The sequence below is a fragment of the Paramisgurnus dabryanus genome, chromosome 12, assembly GCF_030506205.2.
Source record: "Paramisgurnus dabryanus chromosome 12, PD_genome_1.1, whole genome shotgun sequence".
NCBI classification, from domain to species: Eukaryota; Metazoa; Chordata; class Actinopteri; order Cypriniformes; family Cobitidae; genus Paramisgurnus; species Paramisgurnus dabryanus.
The window spans coordinates 37512319-37531234 of NC_133348.1; the positions used below are offsets into that span (position 1 = coordinate 37512319).

The 18916-nt window shown below is 40.0% G+C and overlaps 1 protein-coding gene across 1 annotated transcript in view; it reads right to left on the bottom strand.

Annotated features, from left to right (window-relative positions):
- Nucleotides 1–18916, bottom strand: part of nt5c1bb (5'-nucleotidase, cytosolic IB b) — an 83754-nt gene that overhangs the window by 16420 nt on the left and 48418 nt on the right. The window contains exons 4-5 of the mRNA XM_065263749.1: nt 17940–18062; nt 5722–5906 (exon numbers count right to left, since the gene is read on the bottom strand). Coding sequence (XP_065119821.1) covers nt 5722–5906; nt 17940–18062 — 308 coding nt within the window. The remainder of the gene's footprint in view (nt 1–5721; nt 5907–17939; nt 18063–18916) is intronic.

Consider the following 18916-nt stretch of genomic DNA (forward strand, 5'->3'; position numbering starts at 1 on the left):
ACATTCAAAAACATCAAAATCAATAAGTAATAGGCTATTTTGTAACATAGATTAGTGGCTGTCTGGAGAAATGGTTCGTTTGAAGGGGCGGGCCGCATTGAAGACCTGGACGTAAACACCCACTGCTATGATTGGACGGCTTCATTCCCCGTCATTACATGTGGGGAAATGTTTTAAAAACATTAATGTGATAAAAATAGCAGCCGAACACAAATATGTTTGAGCCACAAAAAATTCTGGGTGCTTAATATGATACACATAAATGACAATACGTATATTAAAGTAGAAACAAAACTCGACGTGACTAAATTACCGTATACAACACAGTAAGCGCGCATCAGAATCTAAACTGCGGCTAATAAATCCTTATCAATAACTTTGTATAATTCGATTGTGCTTGTGAGGTTGCTTTTACATTCACGTAATGTTAAATACCACAGTTATATGATAAAAAATAAGCTTTGTTGAGTGTTTGACCTTTCAAACGTAACTCGCCTAAATTACCGTATACAACACAGTAAACGGGCATCAGAATCTAAACTGCGGCTGATAAATCCTTCTTTATAAATAACACTGTATATTTCTACCGTTAAATTACAGTCGTGTTGTTAAGTGGTGTATCTTTATTAATCGTTTAATGTTTTTAGTACATTAAAACAGTCAAACATACGTGTTTAGACACGGATGTTACAACAGACATATCAAGCGATCTCTTCTAACAAAGCAATAGTGTATAATGCTGTGTCATTGTTGTCAGATCCAATATAAGTGGTGCTTTTAATCACAGTCTCTCTGCAAATCCAGCATCGACTTCTTTCCAAATAAATCCGTGTACACAAAGTTAACAAACACTCCCCACACGAGCTGGAACTTCTTAAAAAGCAAACTTTTTCCAGGCATTTAATGTTATGTTCCAAGCCTCCGAATTAAAGTATTTAGCTTCTGTGTTGTTCCCACGCGGTTCTTCCACAACCGAAAATGCGTTTCCAGTCTATCATAACAGATCACCGCGTCAAAATAAAAGTCTCTCAGAAAAAATGTATTTAAAAGTCATTTTGGTTACATTTGTCAATCTTTAAATACATGTTTACTTATTGTGACACAGGTGTGTCACGCGAAGCTGTGGGCGGGACTTCAAAAGTGGTCCTTGTATTTGGCTATGGGGCGGTGCTTCAATTCTACTTTGACGTCATAGATTTCCGAATTCCACACTGGCTTGTTTTACTGGCTTGGTGCCAAAAACGGTTATATTTCAGTTGCACGGACGTTTTCAGTTCTGAAACTTGCAGGATGTTCATTTAAGTATGATGACCTCTTATATAACAAATTATCAAGTTAAAATTGAGTATTTGATTCACCGCTCCTTTAATCTCAACATTGATTGGTAGCTTTTAAAAACCACTCCCATAAACCTGACAACTATTGGGACACTACATGATTTGATTGGAGATAGACTCCTCCAACCCCCCCCCCCCCATACTAAACACCATCAAAACGCCCCCCCCCAAAAAAAAAAAAACTTGATTTGAAATGTTTATTTAAAGAGTAAATAAATATTGGCAATATTTGAAAAATGCAAGAAAAGTGGGCAGACCCCAATGGAGATGGAGGGGACGAACTGAGCTCGTACCAATTCAATTCAATTCAATTTTATTTATATAGCGCTTTTCACAATTGTTAATTGTTGCAAAGCAGCTGTACATGAGTAGATGTAGAGTAGAACACTAAAAATCAATAGATAGTATAAGAAGTACAATACAGCGGCTAATGATAAACCGTGTAAGCGAGCGTATTAATAATGTAACGTATACAGTACTAAGTGCTAAGTTAAGCCAAAGTTGGCTGACTCTCCCTGGGACTAAAAAAACACCTAGGAAAAAACCCAATGGGAAAAAATCCTAGAAGGACAAAAAACCCTAGGGAGAAATTAATATATATATATATATATATATAGACACGGGTAGGAAGCGGGTAAGCGGATTAAACTGGTTCAGCCGGTGGTCGTTGGTCGCGCATGGGCTGGGCATCACGTTGAAGTACAGCCAGTAGATCAGTGGTGCAATGACCAAGTGTGTGGTGAGATCGTAACAAGGGCGTGGTGAGCTTGTACCTGTTTACGTAGGATCGTACTGCTTACGTCACGCATTACAGCAACATCCAATAGGAAAATTCAACTGCAGTAGCCACCATTCAACCTGGGAAGGGCAGCACTCAGATTTTTTTACACCATGTATTGTAGCATTGAAACACTTTATACCCAGATGTCAAAAAAGTTACTCAAATCAATGAACAGCCCTAATAAAGCCCCATTCGTACATATCATTAACTAAAAAACGTTGGTTTAGGGTTTAGTTAACCTTTAATAATAAAATAACAGAGAAAATTAAAACTGCAAGCAGTGATGGAAGGGCCCTCGCACACATGTGCACCGCCACCCTATGGCCTTAGTAAAGCAATGAACCAGGGGGATTTAAATTTAAGTGGGTAAATATAGGTGGATATTTAAAGGAACTTTGATGTGCCACACCTCTTGTGTGCAGCAGGTGGCGCTGTTACTGTAACTGATTGTTGTTATATTGATGTGTTCAGGCCAGGACCCTTATAAAAAGTGTGAAGAATAGGGCAGATCGGACAATGTATGCCTGAATTGCAACAGATTCCTGTTTCATGGGGAAACATCACTCTTTGCGAGGCCGCCACAGACACGCCCTTCAACAAAAAGTCAAGATCTTCGCAATTTATCATCGCAAGGGCTTAAGATCAGTCTCACCTGATATGATAATGATTTGATTAAATCTCTGAGAACAGTAAATCACAGCGTAAAACAAGGCATTTCCTGCTACCTCTAGGTGGCGCTAGGACTGAAGCTGAATATTGTCATTGAAATGTGTTCAGGCCAAGACTCTTATCAAACATGTGAAGTGTGGGGCAGATTGGACATTGTATGCCTTAGTTATAACAACTTCCTGTTTCATGGCGAAAACGCTGTATTTTGTCAGGCCGCCAGGGACACCTTCCAACGAAAAGTCAAAGGCTTCGCAATTTAACATCGCAAAGGCCTTTAGATGAGATTGACCAAATATGATGACGATCTGACAAAATCTCTAGGAGGAGTTCGTTAAAGTACGAAGCCTGGAAATGACAAAATTTGCACAGAAATCACAGCAAAAATTAAAAATTCCTGTGGGGTTTAGAGCTTTGCTCCAAGATACTTTTTTGTAGGTCTTGGGGTGATAGATGACCCTACCAAATTTCGTATCTGTAGGTTTTTCGTAGCGGCGGGGCTGTTCTCTTGAAGTTTTGCAGGTGGCGCTATCGAGCCATTTCTAAGCACCCACTTCTGGCGCCTATGCCACATGTAAATTTTTGCCACTTCTGACGTGTGTGCAACGTTTTATGACTTTTTGAGCTTGTTTAGCCTGTCAAAAATGCGATTCATTTAGCGATACTTTGCGAGGCCGCCACAGACACGCCCTTTAATGAAAAGTCAAGGTCGTTGCTTTTTATTATCACACAAGATCTTGAGATTACACTGTTAAAATATGATGTTGATATGGTTAAATATCTAAGAGCAGTATGTCACAGCGTAAAACATGGTATTTCCTGCTACCTCTAGGTGGCGCTATGATTGAAGCTGAATATTGGCATTGAAACGTGTTCAGGCCAGGACACCTATCAAACATGTGAAGAGTGGGGCAGATTGGACATTGTATGCCTGAGTTAGAAATATGAGCTAAATAAATAAAGCTATTAAAACAGTCTTGCAAAATAAGCAGCATCTACCAGAACTAAAGCAATGAACTTTTAAACAACAAAAGATTGTATGTATCATTTAAAATAGCAGAGTGCCACTTGCTAGCTGCTAACATTTCCAACACATCAGTTCCTGATGCTTTGTTTTAAGCAAAGAACATCTCATATTTGCTTCTTTTAAAGTAATAGTCTACCCTTTTGCCATATTAAACTATGTTATTACCTCAACCTAGACGAATTAATACATACCTATCTTTTTTCAATGCGTGCACTGTACAGCGCATTGTAAATGTGTTAGCATTTAGCCTAGCCCCATTCATTCCTATGGTACCAAAAAAAGTTTTATTTTGTGGCACCATACTTACTGGTATAACTCCTCATGTAACAGTTTTTTAAATAGGGAAAACACGGAAGTTTTTGGTGGATTCTAGGCTAAATGCTAACACATTCACGACGCGCTGTACAGTGCACGCATTGAAAAAAGATAGATATGTATTAATTCGTCTTAGTTGAGGTAATAACATAGTTTAATATGGCAAAAGGGTAGACTATGACTTTAAGTCGTTTTAAAAAATTTAAACATCGAATTGATTCTTTTAACAGCTCGTTTTGCATGCAACTTCGCGTATTGTTAACCCTCATGTTTACTGCTGTGTACCAGGTAACAGGTACACTCTTAATGTTTTACTGTACAAATCTGTCCAAGCAGGCAAGCCTGTATGTCTTTGATTGATCCATGCAAAACAATGCATACAATTTATCTGACACACTTAAAGTATAAAAAGGGGGGTCATATGATGAAATGTTTTAATCTGTAAAATAAGTCTTTGGCGTTCCCAGAGTACATATGTGAAGTTTTATCTCAAAACACCCTACAGATAATTAATTATAGCATGTCAAAATTGCCATTTTGTAGGCCTAAGCAAAAATGTGCCGTTTTGGGTGTGTCTTTTAAAATGCAAATGAGCTGATAAAATGCAAACACTGATCGCAATGATGGTGGTTTATTGAAATAAACATGCTTCATCAGTCAGTGATTTTTACTTTGATTACTAATTATTTGTGTTTAAAACAAAACTTTGGTTTAGTTTTGATGAAGGGGTACTTGAGCCTTACTGATAGGGCTGTGGGGGTACTTAGGGCTAAAAAGGTTGAGAACTACTGAACTATGGTATTTGTAACTTTGGTGGAAAGGGGTTAATAAATGCAGAATTGAGGGCAACCCAGTACTGTAGGCCACCATTGTTGTTTTGGCTGATCGCGCATGCCTAGACTGAATTAACAGACGTTGCTGAACGCATGACGTTGCTGATGTCAAACACCGTTTGCTTTTTATTCTAACCCAAACACGCCATTGTTATGTAAAAGAACACACAAAGTGCATAAAAAGTAATGTAAACTGTCCCTGACATCACTACTGCGGTAGTGAGAGCGGAGACTAAAATTACTTCTGCTGCAGTGTTTTTTTTTTTTATATTTCCCAGGTTGATTGGACTGCTGGAGGTCATTGTGTGGAGACTTGATTAAAGAGATGGGCGGGGCCAAACGCCAGAAAAATTGCAGCTGAGGCCTAAAGGCTTCTTCATATACGCCCCATAATGATATTTCACCCAGAAAAAAATTATAGAGACTCTGCATTAACGCTAATAATGTTGTAAATAGCATTTAAATTCTTGCAAACATTCAATAACTTGCAAAAACCGACTGATTTGCTTCACAAGACAATATAACAACAATATTTCATGGGGATATCATTTGTCATGGGAAATAATTTTTGTAGTGGAAATATCTGCTTTTTGATATTACCTCTCAAAGTGGTGGAAACTGTTGACTTGCAATATATGACACTGCAGTTTCTGCAAAATATCTTTATTTTTGTTCTACTGAAAAAAAATGGCACCAACTTATTGGACGGCCTGAGGGTGAGTAAATAAATAGCAAATTTAATGCAATGGAGACATACTGTACCTGAGCCAGTGGCTTGTTCTCATGCTGCTTTTCATGTTCAAAGAACGTGTCCAGGCCGTGCTTCTTCACAATAATCTCTGACTCATCAGAGAAAATTACAGCATCCCCATCGAAGGCCACACGAAGTTGAGTGTCAGAGAGCTCTGTCTCCATATCAGGATTGAACATAATGGCTGCTGCTATACCTTAAAGACAAATATGTTTTTAAGGAAAAAAACACCAGACAATGGGTTTATCAAAATAACAAAAAAAATATATATATTAGCACTTTAAATACTCCTTCCAAAGGTAAGTGCGTTTACATGCACAAAACTAGTGGTTATATATCAAAAGTCAGCTTATTATAGAAACCTGTTTCATGCGTTAACATGAAAGTAAATAAACTGGCTACCCAGAAGACGGCATTTACATGGGATTTGTCAGGTTTCTCAGAGGCAGTGATATCATGTCATTCAAAAATTTAAGGAAAAATCTGGCTGCATCCAAAATCTCTAAAATGCTGTCCCCGGAAGCATCAAGGCACGTCCAAATTCAATGTTTGGTTTACTTCTTCATCTTCTTGTCTGATAGCTCTACATGTGGCCGTGCACGGGGAATGTGGCTGGTTGAGCCTGGTCGACTTCAAAAAAATAAAATGGTGGCTAAAAAACAATGGAGCACAAATTTATTCACTTTTACACCTTTAGATTGCATGTCTTTCAAATACTCCATGTAACATGAGTTTTTTAAAGGGTACATTCCATGAAAATCTGACTTTTTCCATATTTAAGAGCTACAATTGGGACCCCAGTGCTTCTACCAACACAGAAAACATGAAAAATAGCAACCCTGTAACTTTGTTTTGGTAAGCCTCTCTCTGCAAGCATGTGAAAAAATAGGTCATTCAGATTTTGTTCACCTCATGACGTAGTATGAGGATAATATTATAATGATAGCGCCCCTTCATCTGCACTCTCCAACCACAACACCACCATTTAGTGCGAGGGACAGAGAGATATAATGACTGAAAGCACGTGTCTGTATTCCCTTAAACACATACAGTACAATCGTATAACTTGTACTTTTAATCGTGTTTTTAAAGGTAAAGATGAGGATTACCATAGTGTCAGAGAGAGAGCGAGTGAGCGAGCATCGTGACTGTATTCACTTTCATCAATATAAGCATAAATATGTTGTTTAATGTGCTTCTCTAAAGTTTAAAATGAATACGAAGAGTCACAAGACAGAGAGTAATAGATTGACAGAACAACGCAAATGTATTCACTAAATAACACACAATATAAACATAAACATGTCGTTTTATCTGTTTCTCTGAAGATTAAAGCAGTGAAGCAATAATCAACAGGAGTCTACAGAAACGTGTAAGTGTATTTGTTTCTAGTCTTGTGAGGTTTTAGCACAGTTTCGCTGCTAATAAACACTCGCTTGTTGACCTTTGTCTCGCTTGCTGAAATCGTATTTTTTCCTGTGCGTCCTCACGTTAGTTTCGGCTATTTGTTGTTGATTGTTGTCGGACATGGCCTGCTGAGTTCAGTTCACAATTAAAGTTTTTATTTTTAGGGCCTTTTTCTGCCTTTATTTTGATAGAATTGTAGTAGAGAGTAGACAGGAAAGTGTTGGGAGGAAACAAAGCAGATTTTATTACAGCTATTGCTTCACATTCTGGTCTTTCTGTTCTAGCACTTACTGAGACCTGGATTAAACCAGAGGACATTGCCACTCCTGCTGCCCTCTCTAACTACACTTTCTCCTACAGTCCTCGCACAACAGGAAGGGGTGGAGGGACCGGTCTGCTCATTCCAAAGGACTGGAAATTCCACAGCACCACCCTCATGTGACAGCAGCTCTTTTGAGTCCCATGTTGCTACTATCATCCACACTATTAAAATCCATTTTCTAGTTATCTATCTCCTCCCCCCCAGGTCAACTTGGACACTTCTTGAAGGAGTTGGATGTACCTGTGCCTTCATTCCCAGAGAATGGTACTCCTTTAGTTGTACTTGGTGAAATCGCAGGCAGCTGACTTTAACACCCTGACTGCATCATTTGACCTCAAGTGAGTCAAAAAACTTCACCAACCCACAGGTCTGGTAATGTTTTAGATCTTATCTACACACGCTGCTGTTCCACTTACCATACACAGGTCACCCAACTACACACATCTGATCGCTACCTTCTCAATCTTGGGTTCGACCTAACTCCCCCAGTCACTGCACACAATCCCCCATTGGCCAGGTTCCGGCGCTACCCGCGCACGCTCTCTCTCTCCTGCTTATCCTCTGTGGGCTCTTCCACACTCTCCTCTCCCAACCAACTCTCTCTGTTAGATAAAAATAACGCCACCGACACTCTGTGCTCAACTCTTACATCCTGCTTAGACAGTTTATGCCCTCTGACATCTGGACCGGCCCGGGGCCTCCCCCATGGCTATCTGAGGTTCTCCGTGATCATCGCTCCAGGCTCAGGGCTGAAAAGAGGAAGTGGCGCAGATCGAAAGATCCTCTGTCTCTATCAGTCTCATCTTGCCTCCTTCACCACGGATGTCTCCTCTGCTAAGAGCCAATACTATCATTCAAAAATCAACAGCTCACCTGACTCTTGCACTTTCTTTAAGACCTTCTCTACTCCTTTTTGTCCGCCTGCCCCCCACCTTCATCTGACTTAATGGCTGATGATTTTGCCTTCTTTGTGAAGAAAACCAATACTATCAGCAGTCAGTTCCCCGAGTCCCACGCTTCTTGCGCATGCTCAAACCTTGTCTTTAAGAATCGACAAAAACCCATCTCTTCCATTACCTCACTTTCTTATATAGGGATTACTATCTTTCTCTATTTTTCTTTATTTCTATCTGTACATTTTTATCAAAATTTTTTACTAACCAACCCTTTGCTATGTACACTGTGTTGGACTTGATGATACTATTTCCAGTGCACTAATGTATTGCTGTTCCTGTGTTACTATTATTGCTTCTATTGTTTACCTCATTTGTAAGTCGCGTTGGACAAAAGTGTCTGCTAAACAGTGGCGGCTGGTGCTAAAAAAATTTGGGGGCGCATACAAACTTGAAATTTTACTGTAGTAATGCAGGTCTGTAATAGGGCTGTGCAAAAAAATTGCCTGCGATTCTCATGCGCGTGTCATCAGTAAAGCCGGTTTCGTGATTAGAAGTAAATTGCCATCAGCTGCTTTCAGATGGAGCGGCATTAACTACACAGAACCGTAGTTCACAGAGAAGCTAGGCAAATTCACATAAATTATTGGAGTCGATTTTCCTCGATTATGAATGCGATTTTGCCTAGCTTCTCTGTGAACTACGGCTCTGTGTAGTAACTGCTGCTCCATCTGAAAGCAGCTGATGGCGATTTACTACTAATATATAATCATTGGTGGATGACAATTCATTCCTTAGCAACCAATGAAAATACCCTAGCAGCCATTTTGTAAGAGCTATATTTCTGCATCAGAACATCATAGAGACATTTGGGTGGGCTCTTTTGACTCATTAAACTTGTTATATTTTGTGTCCAAATATTTTCCACAGGAAGCACAACTCACATTTTTTCTTCAGAGATATAGTGTTCCATGACTCTCAATAAGAGAGGGACAATTGCAGTGAACAAGAACATTGATTTTTTTGATAACTTTTTCCTCTTTCTGTGCCCTTTTTGGCATTTATCTTTTACAAGTATACATATATCTCGAACGAACAAATACAGAGCACCATTTATCTTATTTCGTAACAATCTTATTAATATAAAATTAGAAAACAATATATCAACAGATAAAACTGAAATGTTAAAATCTGGTCTTCCTTACATTAGATTGCTAACCAATAAAGAACCAATTATCAATAAAATCACTACAGACCAAAACTTGGATGCGTTCTGCTTAACAGAAACTTGGCTTAAAACGAACAATTACATTACATTAGTTTAAATCAGTGTTCATTGCACGGCTCAGCAAGCTTTAATTTGTGGTTTGCATGGCAGTAAATAATACAGTGATATGAACATGCAGGCATGCACTTTTTCTGTCTTTTCTGCTCCGGACGCAAACTTTGTTAGAAAACTATACCCATTAGATCAAGATGCACATCGATAAGCGCACAGAGCGATCGTCATATGACATTAAAGTACCATGAGATCAAACTGCCTGTTATGCTTTCAAATTGCTCTTGCGGCACAGTAATGTCACTCGCCAACCGTTCTGTGCAGCAATGCATGAAATTAAGAGAAAGGTGGCCCCCTGGTGGTTCGGGGGGCACTTGCATACGCATATCATAAGAATGCTTAGCATTAAAATCCTGTTTTTGTCATTAAGGGAAATCATATTGTCTCTGTTACAAATTTGACTGATAAATGATAAAGAATGTTTTGCCCTTGTATTTATTGCATTGCAAAAGATTGATAAGCAAACATGCTATTTATGACTGGATGTTACTTTGCCGTAAGGGCAGCTCTCCTATTGACTCTGACCTATCAGTGTGGCTCTTATGAAAAAAATTGTGAAGACCACTGGTTTAAATAAATCCACCCAAGGTGGAGTTTCTACAATCTATAATAAAAATAATATAAGTAAATAATATAAGTAAATCAAAAATCTGAACTAAAATTTACTTCATTTGAAATAATGTTGCTAAATATGGAAATAACAGATCATAACAACAAACAGCTTTCTTTCGTCCTAGCTACTATCTACAGACCTCCATGCCACCACACAGATTTACTTTAAAGGTGCCCTTCCTCTGTCGTTTTTATTGTTTTATACTGTTGTCTGAGGTCTACGCATGACGTTTGAATGGTTTTTACATCCAAAAACATCAAAAGCAATAAGTAATAGGCCATTTTGTACCCTGATTTTGAAGCTGGTTAGAGAAATGATCCGTTTTAATGGGCGGGCTGCATTGACGACTTGGAAGTAAACACCCACTGCTATGATTGGATAACAGTTTTTCGTTCAAACTAACTTTCAATTTAATCTCATGTGTAATCAGTTTAATGTTAAGTGAGTGTCTTAAGACTCAGTGTCTTTCTTACACACGCATATTTTATCATAAACCCTTTTGACACACACACGCGTGTCTTTTATCGTAAACCCACGCACAAAAACACACAAACAAACACACACACACACACACACACACACACACACGAATTCGCGTGAATCGCGTCCCTCTAAAGAGAAATCCCGGCCGCAACTGATAGTGACACATAGTACTAAAGTGTTTTACTCACACACACACACGCATGTCTTTTATCATAAACCCTTTCAACGTGTGTGCAGCATGAATTCGCGTCCCTCGGAAGAGAAAACACCGGCCGCCACAGTGACACATAGTACTAAAGTGTTTTACTCACATAAGCTGCGCCATTCTGTCCGGATCCAATATTGATAGAGGAGCATTGCTTTTTAATCGCAGTCTCTCTTCAAATCCAGCGTTCTTCTGAACATCCAAACATGTAGCAACTGTTATGATTCCCTCGTTTAATAGGAATGATGTCTCTCAACAAAAACAATGGCCCGAATATGGTACGGTTGACGTTTAGCCATCCTTGCTGTAACTTGTTAAAATAAAAACGGTTTTATGTGGAAGGGCCTCTTTAAGAAATTGCAAATTTCCTGTCTGAGCTAGTAGTCACTATAAATAAAGTTATTATCATTGGTGACTTTAATAGCCACATTTTCAGCCAATGTTAAATTAATTAATTAAATGCTAAAAAAAAATTCAAAACATGTCCCAAATTTGACAATAAAATGCTATAATAAAAATGAAAAAAAAAACAATTATTAAATGGTTTCATTTTCAATGGTATAATGCATTTAGAAAAGTTTTTACATGTCCATTTACCCTAACCCTAGGATTTGTTATTTGAATGGAATAGTCTATTTTTGCCCTATTTGAAAGGGTCATGATGAATAATAATTTGGAGCTCTGCTCTAATTTTCTGCTCTGCTCTGAGGCTCATGCCAACAGCTCACATTAGTAAACAGACCTTATATTTTGACCCCGTTTCAGATGAAAATACAGATTTTTGTGATTCTTTATTTACTGAACATTTTGAATTTTTACTTTTTTACAACATAGCCCAAGATCTGCCAAAAAACACAGGAGGTTACAATACGATATTACAAAACCATATATTGCAGGATAGTAGGTACCATTTGGGATTACAGAAGGTCTGATACAGCATTAATAAGGTCCAACCAAGACTGTATTGTCTTTCCTGGCACCCAGTAGGTATGACATCCACATCACCCTAATTGGAGTAGATGGATCCAACCATAATTTTAAAATTACCTTTTCAGCAGCAGTCGAATGGCAGATAGAACCATTTTTTGATTGATTGACAATGTCAATGAAGAATCACCCAAGTCTTCAAAAGATCCCACACAAGGTCCTGTACCCAGGACCAGAGCCAAGCAATTTGTAAACAGTCCCAGAACGTAGGTTTGTATGTACCTTTACTTGAACTATTAGACAGATGACAGAAAGGGTCAGACTTCCTTTTCATTTTATATAATAAACAGGGAGTGGAATACGCCTTATAAATTAACTTGTGAAAATACAGATTTTGAGAACAACTAATGCTGCGTTCCAAGCAACCTGTAACCCGTAACTCACGACTTCAAAACCACGACTCACGACTCTGAACTGGGAGTACATCGATCTAGTACGAGTTCACGGGTGGGAAGTCACGGGTTTGACTGCCGTTCCAGTGCACTTTCACCGGTAGAAGGTTGTAAAAACACGAGTTACAGGCTGCCTGGAACGCATAGGGTTGTGAGTCGTGGTTTTGAAGTCGTAATTCACGGGTTTAAAAACCTGCCTGGAACGCAGCCTAATTGTTAACAATAGAACTTCAGCTAAACGCTAGCAATATAGCATTAAAGGTATAGCGAAAGATTTTCCCGAATTTTTTAAAAGAACTGCCCCTCCACTTTTTAAAAAAAATGCACATGCGCAACACTCTACCTGCTCCCCAGAGAGAGAGAAACACATGCACGAGAGAGAGAGAGAGAGAGAGAGAGCATGCAGGAACCTAGTTCTTCTCTTAGGAACCTAGTTCGTTTACAAGTTGCTGTCTGCATGTTTACCGTGTCTGCGCAGTAAGGGACTTGTGCCAGGGCTAGCATCGCTAATCATAGCTCTGTCACATCACATCAACTTTTACTAGGAGTGATTTTAAATGGATTTCTCCAAATAGCATGCCAAACTTTACCTGTCGAGTAGAAACTTCACGTGGTAAGCCCAACCTGTGCTTTTAGCGCACGCCAGAATGTGAAATAGTCTTCCAAAAACACTCTGGTCTTGTTTCTTACTTCATAGGCCTTTCTCTTCTTGTCATACAATTCGTAGACACTTTTTCTCTTGCAATCCTCAGACATTTTGAAAAAACAAGGTAAGAACGCTATAACTTCAATGAATGGCCAAAACCGTAGACCACCACACATATACAACTAAAAAGTGTGCATGCGCAGAAAGCGAACCTAGGGATGAGCACATACGGCGGCTTAACGTCAACATATCATCAGAATGATTGACAACTGGGATGACCAATAGTCTAGATCAGGGGTTTCAAACTCAATTTCATCCCGGGCCACATCAGCATTGCGGTTGCTCTCAAAGGGCCGGTTGTATTTGAACGACTGTATAATATCAACTCTTTTATTACTGTACATTGCATAATTTTCTCTGCATTTGCTTGGGTCACAGGTAGGGGTGGACCCAGATGTTAATAAGGTCACGCCCCTTTCTCCACCTCGAGGAGATTCCCAAAGCCACCCCAATGACCAGACACACACAGTAAGCATAATATTAAAATACTCTTTATTTAAATTACTTAAAATAAAATAAATAGGGGAGAGAGGGAGGGGAACTTAAAATAACGGCCTCTTCAGGCTCTCGTTATCTCCCTGGCAGGGTTTCACACAGTTCCTTTTTCAGGTCGTTCACTCGCTCTCTTTCTTCTCTTTCCACAGGCATCGTCTTGGACACAAAAGCACAGTTACTCTGCTTTGGACGGTTCTCGCCTCTCGGCTGGGCTCAGCGTACCGTAAGTACAGGTCTCTTTGCTCTCTCCTCAGGTTATTCACTTTCTCTGCTCTTCTCTCCACAGGTATCGACTTGGACACAAAAGCACAGTTATTTTGCTTTGAATGGCTCTCACCTCTCGGCTGGACTCAGCGTACCGTAAGTACAGGCTTTACTCTGTTTCTCTTCAGAATAATCACTCTCTCTCCTCTTTTCTCCACAGGTATCGGCTTGGACACAAAAGCACAGTTAATTTGCTTTACGATGGCTCTCACCTCTTAGCTGGACTCAGCGTACCGTAAGTACAGGTTTCACTCTGTTTCTCCTCAGAATAATCACTCTCTCTCCTCTTCTCTCCACAGGTATCGACTTGGACACAAAAGCACAGTTAACTTGCTTTACGATGGCTCTCACCTCTTAGCTGGACTCAGCGTACCGTAAGTACAGGTTTCACTCTGTTTCTCCTCAGAATAATCACTCTCTCTCCTCTTCTCTCCACAGGTATCGACTTGGACACAAAAGCACAGTTAACTTGCTTTACGATGGCTCTCACCTCTTAGCTGGACTCAGCGTACCGTAAGTACAGGTTTCACTCTGTTTCTCCTCAGAATAATCACTCTCTCTCCTCTTCTCTCCACAGGTATCGACTTGGACACAAAAGCACAGTTAACTTGCTTTACGATGGCTCTCACCTCTTAGCTGGACTCAGCGTACCGTAAGTACAGGTTTCACTCTGTTTCTCCTCAGAATAATCACTCTCTCTCCTCTTTTCTCCACAGGTATCGACTTGGACACAAAAACACAGTGGCGGGCTTTACAGCAATCGGCGCGTCGTGTGCTGGGGTAAGTAATTCCTAGGTAGCGTCGGGGGCGAACCCTCACGACCAGTAGATGGTAGCAGAGGGGCGGAAAATCCCAGCGTCTCACCGGGCCGAGCGCTGCCCTTTCCTCGTTACCGTCAGGTGTTCGAATTCTGGACAGGGGCGCCCCTTTGTAGAGGCCACGGGACGAAGGGATTACGTCACCTCTCTCTCTGCAACGGAATGGAATGGTTTATGCAATGGAAAACATCAACAATAATAACCCGAAATCGTACTCACACCTCTGCTGCTTCCTTGGCTCTTCACCGCCACTCTTCACATCCACCCAATGGCTAGACAGGGGGGAAGAATCGTTTCTGAGCACCGTACTATTTCTGGAGGCCCGAAGCACGCTCACAACGTATGCTGTATTATACTAACTACGCCAGCAGCCTCTTTGTCTTCCCTTGACGAAGTGTGTGAAGGCGGGGGTTAATCTGACAAAACACACAGCCAAACACAGCAACCCACAGCAATAGACAGCACCACGTCAAAAATAAAGGTTTCCACAGCACAAAGACTCACCCACCACTCCAAGTGTACAAAAAGGACGCCCGTCTTCTCTCACTTCGCTTCGTTCAGGTGTGGCGATGGAAATATGCGGCCCAGCTAGTGACGTTCGTTATTGTGTCTGCTTCGGTAAATATTTCCTCAGCTCACCCACCACGCTCTATGAGGTGTAGGGCCGTCCTCCTTCTCCTGAAGGGAGTTAACATAAACCAGGTCAATACAACAGTCACTTTCAGCTTGCTCTAGTACTCACAGCGATGCCGTTTTAGATCCCTTTTTCCACTTCGTCTCAATCCGTCATATGTTCGTTCTCCTCATAACCTTTAAGGTTCACGATGTCCTCACAATCGCACGATTCCAGCCAGCAAAAGCTCTCTTCGGGGTGCTCTTTTACTCTCTCTCTTCCCATCCTGCCTTTCTTTCGCCTCTCGTGGCTCCTGTCCTCTTTCCACGCGCTCGTAGCGCAGCCCGGATCAACAGAGCCTACGGGCTCTTCAAAAGGTGCGGATCCTCTTGCTGCCTTAGGCAGAGGAGCTTTCCCCGTGTCGATCGCCTCTCGTGTCTGACGTCCTCTCTTTGTGTTTCAGCAGAGCTATTTATTCATCTCCCTTTCCCACAGCCTCCAATCACACTTCGCTTACTTAACTCTTCTCACCTGTGGCTCGTAAAGCCCGATTAGGTTTCCCTGGAAACCAGGAAGGGAGAAGGTCCGTCCTTGAATGCGGCCCGGTGGGAAACCTTCCGGGCGGAACCAAACTTCCTTAACTTTGGTTCCGCCCTTAAAAAGATCGTCACCTTGTGACACTTGCTTACTATTGGTTTTGTCAATAACTCAATTAATACCTAGCTTTGAAAGTAGAAGCCCAGGCAAATAATAACAAAGTGTATAGAGAACAACTATTCTACAGATTATTTTAAAAATAAATGTGGTGACAAAAACACATGTTGTATGGGAGTACACTCAAAATGTTCTGTTATCCTTCATTGTGCAGGTAAGAAAATGAGAGGCATTTTAAAATACTAATAAAGAGTTTTACAATCTCCACCACAACATGCATTTATTAAACACATATACTCTTGCTTGTCTTTCTTGCCCTCTTTACAAAAAAGCTGTGATTTTTTTTACCTGGCTTTGAGTGTCTGATTGACTGATGTCTCATGAGTTCAGTGTTGTAGGCTACAGATCAATATTTTCAATCGTTTATTAAAAGTAATCAGTTCAGATGAGTCATTAGTTTGCGTATTTAGCGGGAATAGACACGTTTGTAAACTAATCCCAGCTGTACATCGCGAAACATTTCTGTAAACGAGATGGAAAACATTTTCTCGCTGGATGCGCGTGAGCATGCGCGAGAGAGGGAGAGAAAGAACGAGCAGATGTCCGTTTCTAAATCCAAAGGCTGCAGCCTGCGGGGGTAGCACATGCAGCGTCATCAAGCCTGGTTTATTTAAGTTAACTGATCATTACATTCGCAAGTCAAACACCCATTACAACTATTTACTATAAACGAAGAATAATATTTAACTTTATAATTGTTAATATTCTGAAACAAGACATTCTTGATGATGTATGAAGCCTGGAAATGCGACCTCCGTACGCTGCAGCCTTCGCATTAAGACACGGCCACTCTAGTAGTGCGCGGGTGCGAGGCAATGCTCGTTCTCTCATGCAATCATCAACATTATCACTATAATTACATTACAAAAAAGACTTTGGCGGGACAAAAATTAGTTTTGGTGACTGCTAATAAAAATAAATGTAGGAAATAACCTGCAAAAAATAAAACTTATAATAACAATAAAATAATCTGTAAACTCTTGCGGGCCATATAATTAACATAATTTGTAAACTCTCGCAGATTTGGCCCACAGCCTTGAGTTTGACACCCCTGGTCTAGATGATCCACCAGAAAAAAAATATTCCGCTTTACATCTAATTAGCATATAGCGCTAACTCAGCAGTCACAACTTAGTTGGTCTGTTTACTAATGTGAACTTTTGGCATGAGCCTCAGAGCAGAGCAGAGCTCAACATTACTATTTTAACAACTTTGTAATAAATTGAATGTGTAATTTAATGTAGGGGCGTACATCTCGACTGTGATGTCACAGTTGGTGTAATGTTAAGATTGTTGAGAGGTCTGTTTTTCAGCAGTTTTTTGTGTGCACAAGGTTTACATAAAAATGAGGAAACAAATGCGTTTGAGGCTCATGATATGTCATTACCATGTACAGAACTTTTTTAATTTATCTATGCCCAGGTAAATAAAGTTTTTCATTCTATGGCACCTTTAATATAATGACATTATTTACATCCCCACCAATGTCAAAATCAAAACTACACCCTTGCTTACAGATAGATCATATTTAATATTTTTAGAGGTGATAAAATATTTGCCATCCTGACTATTCTTCCATCTGTTTTAACAAGTAGTTGGTTGTTTTCTTTCATGTGCTATTTTGCCATTGTAAGCATTTGAGATCTTTTAAGGTGAGCATTCTAAACTTTGCTGCATTTCTTTTTACCTTTTCCCTCTTAAATCAACTTTTTAATAAAAACAAACAAAATCATGTTATCTTGTGTTTGTCTGAAGTGTCAAGAGCAGTTAGTTACAATTGTTATCTCATTTTTGCATCTGAACTCTTCACATATTACTGCATGAAGTAGAGACATACGAGAAAACAGTATAGAAATAAGGAGAAGATCATAACAAACAGAAAACGTATGATATATATTAATATATTATACATGGATGTATTGATGATTGAATACAATGGATGGTTATGATGCAAAAATGTTAAGTATAAACAATTTACCCTCCTCAATGGCCTCCAGGACTTTCTTGGAGTCTTTAGAAAGATACAGGTTGGTCATATAGGCCTTGAGGTAGCCGATTGGGCTTTGACCTCCAGTCATGCAGAAACGCTCAATGGTCAGATCTGATAAGAAGGAATAAAAGAATACATTCATATTACCATTCAAGTATAAATAGCTGCTTGTTCTATTGCAGTGCTTCCCAAAATGTGGGTCACAATGTTATTGCATGGAGGTTGTGGCCTAGGTTGAAATAAAGTTTAAAGCATTTCACTGTTCAAACCCCCAACAGTTCTCTTTTATCACCCCTTACATATGGATAGGTTTCTTCAAATTCTTCAAAATACCAAATCTTAAGCAAAAAGCTGAGATAATTGCAGTTTTATTAAGGACTTTTGTTGGAGATCAGATTCAGAGCGATGATCAAAACATGCACAGAGTTTTTACTGTTTTTGCATCAGTGGATTATTCAGTGTTGTCATGAGTCCTGTGTCTGCCCTGTTTTCTAGTCTGCCTTGTTCCTTGTTGTTCCTTTGTGCTCTGCCCCCTTGTTTGTTGCCATGGACATTAATTCTTATCCTGTGTTACTCTGTTACATGTTAATGCTGTGTTCTTGCCGGTTTTGCCTGTACCTTTGGATTTATTTATTAAACTCTCTAAAAACTGCAGTTGGATCCGCTCTACTTGTCTAGCCTTGCCTACCCGTAACAGAATGACCGAAAAGGAATGAATCCAGCAGTTACCCTAGTCCGACTTAGGGCGCACTCACATTATCCAAACCATGCCCCAGCACGATTGTCACCCCTCCCTACTCCCCCAGGTGCACTCACTCACACTGTACTTTTTATCGATCCGAGTCCGGGCGCGCTTTGGTCATTAAGATGCGATTGTTTTGAAAAAAGCAGCAAGTAAAGGTCTCTCTTAACACTGGAACCCTCCGTAATGATAAGTCTCTGTTTTTTATTTGGAGTCGTTTGGT